This window comes from Sphaeroforma arctica, assembly GCF_001186125.1.
Source record: "Sphaeroforma arctica JP610 unplaced genomic scaffold supercont1.3, whole genome shotgun sequence".
Classification (NCBI taxonomy): Eukaryota; class Ichthyosporea; order Ichthyophonida; genus Sphaeroforma; species Sphaeroforma arctica.
Genome location: NW_014040555.1, coordinates 237323 through 243215, shown reverse-complemented (window position 1 = coordinate 243215; position 5893 = coordinate 237323). Strand labels below are relative to the sequence as shown.

At 43.2% G+C, this 5893-nt stretch overlaps 1 protein-coding gene across 1 annotated transcript; it reads right to left on the bottom strand.

Moving 5' to 3' along the window:
* Positions 1-86: 86 nt before the first annotated feature.
* Positions 87-3830, bottom strand: SARC_00146 (hypothetical protein; the record flags this gene model as incomplete). Its single annotated transcript, XM_014306201.1, has 6 exons — positions 87-193; positions 693-801; positions 1261-1395; positions 2228-2279; positions 3223-3365; positions 3673-3830. The coding sequence occupies 6 exons, from the start codon at positions 3828-3830 to the stop codon at positions 131-133; spliced, it is 660 nt and encodes a 219-aa protein (XP_014161676.1). The 3' UTR covers positions 87-130.
* Positions 3831-5893: the final 2063 nt, after the last annotated feature.

Below are 5893 nucleotides of genomic sequence, written 5' to 3'. Positions count from 1 at the left end.
CATATACTTATATATATATATATATACATATATACATTACTATATATATATATATATATATATATATATATGTGTGTGATGCATGTCTCTAAACCAAGCTCCGCATTGACTGTGTACGCTCCGCATGGTTCTAGTCCATATCCCAGTGCATACCACCCCACTGCCATACGCACTTGTCCACTATCACTTTGCCCTGCAAACAATCAGTAGGAAGCGACAGTGTTACAATCTAAAAGCGAATGTCACGTGTCAAGCGGTACGCCTGCGACGTGTAGGTATGAGCTGCAACAGATACTATAATGGATCCAGAATAACAGGGGTGCTGGCCGATGCTTTATGGAGTGTCATCGTATACGTGTAAACTGTTATGTATTCTAGAACCGTTCGAGGGTACCTGGAATGCTTGCCGGTAACTATGGTAACTATAACTATACGAGGTTCACACCCCGCTACAGGTACAAAAATACGTCCAGATGTAATAATGAAGCGAGCTTGACTAGGATGGTGGCCGGCAATTATGTGGGGTTTGCGAAGCATATTAACCGTTAGACTAGTAATACAACAAAAACAGTTCGCATGCACCTTACGTGGCTAGGGTGCTTGTCAGTGTAGTTGTTCATGCATGCACGCACACCCCACAGCCCAGCCATTGATCACAATTGAGCGTATCAGCTGGTGGGTGTGTTACTTACCATGTCAGACTGGTGTCGCTTCTCGCCCGCTTTGAGCAGCCTCTTGGCTTTCCTTGGCTGAGGTGTGTTGTTCAGGTGCTGTTCCCACTGCCTCCGCCTTCGCTCCGATCTGCGACACGTAACGTGTGCGTGTGTGTCAGCAGAGTGTGTGATTGAGTGTAGTACATATGTGACACGTAACGTGTGCGTGTGTGTCAGCAGAGTGTGTGATTGAGTGTAGTACATATGTGACACGTAACGTGTGTGTGTGTGTCAGCAGAGTGTGTGATTGAGTGTAGTACATATGTGACACGTAACGTGTGTGTGATTGACTGTAGTACATATGTGACACGTAACGTGTGCGTGTGTGTCAGCAGAGTGTGTGATTGAGTGCAGCACATACATGACACGGATCACGGAGAGAAGAACACGGCAGGAATCTTAAAAAGTTACCAGCCACAGATGAAACAACACCGAGCCGGTAAACTTTAAATTAATATTAGGATTGATTAAGGTTTGGTCTGGCATCCACTGGCGATGACGTGCATAGGCCGAGGTTGTAGTTACCGTGCATGCGAGAGAGACTCACCTCATTGCGTTCAACGCCGTTTTAACAGTCCTCAACCGGTCAATGTGATGCCGTAGATTCGCCCGTGGTTTGGACACATCCAGGTAGTCGAATGTGATCCCCGCTTCAGCGTACGCTCGTTGAGCATCTTTAAAGCTGTGGCGTGCAGGGTTTGCCCATATACTTCATCAAAGATTTGGTACAAATGCTAAACAAGTCTTTTCTATGTATATACTTCGGTTGCTTGAAGATATATTTGTATGGAATGTGAACGTATTCGTCTACATGATTCTATATTGAAGCGTCCTGTGTGAACGTGAGTTCACGTGTCTATCGATGTCTCTGTCGCGCCCAAAATATCCCGTCGCAATGATGTAAAGACTTGCCTATAAACATATAGATATTATCAGTAGAGCAGCCATCGCGCTATGTAGTGGTGTGATCCGCTGTATGTGTTTTGTTATAGTAATATGTCTGTTATAGTTATAGGTACCCTAGTACCATGTTTAAAACAATAAACTACTCTAGTATCACTCTAGCACCATGTTTAAAACAATAAAACATTTTAGTAACACCCTAGCACCATGTTTATAACAATGAACTACTTTAGTAACACTCTAGTACCATGTTTATAATAATGAACCACTTTAGTAACACCCTAGTACCATGTTTAAATCAATAAACTGCTCTAGTAGCACTCTAGCACCATGTTTAAAACAATAATTTTTTTAGTAACACCTCAGCACCATGTTTAAAAACAATAGAACACTTTAGTAACACCCTAGTACCATGTTTATAACAATGAACCACTTTAGTAACACCCTAGTACCATGTTCATAACAATGAACCACTCTAGTATCACCCTAGCACCATGTTTATGACAATGAACCACTCTAGTAACACCCTAGCACCATGTGCGGCAGCCAGCCCGGCTTTGTGTTTACAGACACTCTCAACACCCTCCAATCCAAACGCCGTAGCAACATACCTGAGTAATGGGCGGTACATCGCCGTACTCTGTTTCATTCGTTGCCGCTCACCTATTGGTTGGAAGTGAACGTCCGTGGCTTAGATATACACCCTGCATATCACGCACATGCGATATCACTCCATAGTACAGCTTCTATTTGATACGATGTATGTACACGGAAACACTGGTGATGCAGATGTGTATGTATAATTGATATACACGTGCATAAACATGTCATGTAATGTATGTGTACAATGAAACACGTGCGATGCAGATGTGTAGGAATGATTGACACATATATGTATAAGCATGCCATGTAATGTATGTGTACACTGAAACACGTGTGATGCAGATGTGTAGGAATGATTGACACACATATGTATAAACATGCCATGTAATGTATGTGTACACTGAAACACGTGCCATGCAGATGTGTAGGAATGATCGACACACACATGTATAATCATGTCATGTAATGGTATGTGTACACTGAAACACGTGTGATGCATCGTACAATCGACCCCGTGCACTACGCATCTAAGTGTGTGCTGTGTAGTTGCCCATCACATACTTGTCTCCTTGATACTGAACGATTAATGCAGATATGTATTGGTGATTGATACACACCTGATACACACCTGTATTAAACATGTAATGTACTTGTACACTAAAACACTTTGTGACGTAGATATGTATGGATTATTGATACACACATATATAAAGATGTACACTTCCACCCTATACCGAACTACGAGGGAAGTACGAACCCTAGCCCCACCGCAGGATAGAATCAAGTGGCTCTACATATACATGAGGGCATGAGTAAACATACAATCACTCCTATATCTCCCCCGTCAGGGTGTGTGTTTTAGGCTTAGATCTTCTCCAGGCGTAGTATACACATCCTTATGGATGTTGGATATGCAAACCCACTTCTCTCGCAATCCGACTGCATAACTGTACGTATCTACTTAATATGCACCAAACTATATACCGGTCCATAGAGCTTGTACCTTTATCCTCTTCCTCGTGGACAGAGCACTTTGGCATCAACCGCTCTTGCTTAACCAGTTCCAGGTCAACCGGTTGTGGGTCGTGTCTCCGTTCGAGCGCGTCATCGAGTTGGTGGTCGGGTGTTTCAAAGCCCGTGGTGAACCTACAAGGATTGCAGCATCCAGTATGTAGAAATATAAATGTAGACAATGTTTCTCTAAGAGTTATATGCAAGTACATATTTTAAGAGCTATATGTATGTAGGTATACTGTTTACAGTGTGTGTCTATTGTATGCGTATACATGTATTTCCGATTCGCCTTAACAGACATTTGTGTTATATATATATATATGTGTGTATAAACACTGATATATATATATATATATATTTATATATGCGATAGTGTGATATATATATATATATATATATTCGACAGTGTGCGGAACAGGCTTTATTCAATCCTACATACTTCCTAATGAGATGCTGTTTGCTATCGAGCGGACAGAGAGCGTGCGTGTTGTACCAGGGACATGTGCACAGCCCATCCCCTTGATGCGAATTGAATTCCAGGAATATCTCAGCCGCCATGCGCACACATGTCATCGGCTTCCAGGCACCTCCCCACATTGTGTTGTTTCCGAGGGTTTCCACATTGAAGGTTTCCGAAGCACAGCGTGTAATCAGCCTGAGTTGACCTTTATGCTCTGGCAGCCTTAGTCTGAGTGCGACGGGAAGGGTGGGCATATGGTTATGGGGTACGTCCAGGTCTCATGCGTGTTGTATCTACATCGGTATCTGTATCACATACACCCGCATATGCTACTGCCTGTACATCGTATGTACCAAGACACAGTCAACTCAGGTGGTTATCCTTGCCGCAATGTGTATTTCAGGTAGAGGTTGTGGTATGGAATGCGGCGAGAGCTTTCTCGTGTCTGAGCGGAGAAGGAATCGACAGAAAAATCATACCATAGCACGAACCGTCTTGTACACCACGGATACGTGCAAGTACACATGCATGCCTACTATTCTAACCGCCAATGCTTGTATATCTAACTCTGCTTACATATGAGCTTTGAGTGCTTGTTTTGTAACGATATTAATGTATAATGTGTTATGGCACAGTACTACCACGGCTCGTGTCTGGTGTACCGCTACCGTTTTCGTGCCCTGTTCGGGTACAGACTTGACATGTGGAGGTGATGCAATGCTGATCTACTGTTATAGTTGGCATATATTTAAAGGAATAAGGAATTGTCCCAAAGAAGACTCAAGCACAGAACTACCAAGTGAACTTTCAAACTACAATAGGCTGTGGTGGTGTTGCAATCCTCATCTACTGTTATAGTTGGCATATATTTAAAGGAATAAGGAATTGTCCCAAAGAAGTCTCAAGCACAGAACTACCAAGTGAACTTTCAAACTACAATAGGCTGTGGTGGTGCTGCAATCCTCATCTACTGTTATAGTTGGCATATATTTAAAGGAATAAGGAATTGTCCCAAAGAAGACTCAAGCACAGAACTACCAAGTGAACTTCCAAACTACAACCGCCACCTTTCCAATACTTCAGCATTGGCTTTTGGGAAGTTGCCACCCGAAAATGCTGTGGCACGCGCCGTCCGCATGTGTATATACGGAGAATCGTGTGCATACTCCAACAACAACAATAACATCATTTGATATCGAGATAACTCTCTGTTGCAACTGGTGCCAGTACTGTGCGTTGCTAGCATCGGGCGTACTTGCAAGTGAAGAGCGTACCGAACTCTTTCTCGTACGCGTATCCCGTACACACATCGAGAAAACAGTGGAGTGTCGCACATTAACATACAGGTCACGGCAGAGTTGTTGGTGTAGATAACAAAACAACACCCTACAGGGTATGGCGGACGCATACGTAACAGCCGTGATATCTAGATGATACCCTAGTATAGGAGCAAGTACACATAGTACACATAGTATACATAGTACACATAGTAGACATAGTAGACATAGTAGACACATCCTGGCGAATATTCTGGAGTCGACACAGCTGTGACTATACAGCGCGTGCCTAATCTCCACCCGAGAATACCCGGCCACTCATACTGTATATGGGAACCCGTCGGTGACATCCATACCTGACTTCTATGGTGACATACACACCTGACTTCTATGGTGACATACATACCTGACTTCTATGGTGACATACATACCTGACTTCTATGCCGGTTTCGTTCAGAAACGATTGTAAAACGGGGACGAAAACCTTCTCGGCCCATTGGTAGTCAGTCATGCCGCAGAGCGTACCTGTCTCCTTGAAAATCTGATGCGTTTATTTTATCGTTTAAAATTTGATACGTTTATAACATCGTTTGAAATCGGATATGTTTATAGTATCGTTTAAGAGATTTTGCGCAGAAAATCTTTGAAAATCTGATACGTTTACATTATCGTTTAAGTGAGTTCTCGCAGAACGATGGGTACCTGTAGGCGTATTCTGCCAGTCAGGTTGATACAGATTAGACGGGGCGCATGCCAACTCTACTGTGTCACCTACGCAAAAAGTCACCTACGCACAAAGTAGTCATGCCAACTCTACTGTGTCACCTACGCACAAAGTCACCTACGCACAAAGTAACCATGCCAACTCTACTGTGCCACCTACGCACAAAGTCACCTACGCACAAAGTAGCCATGCCAACTCT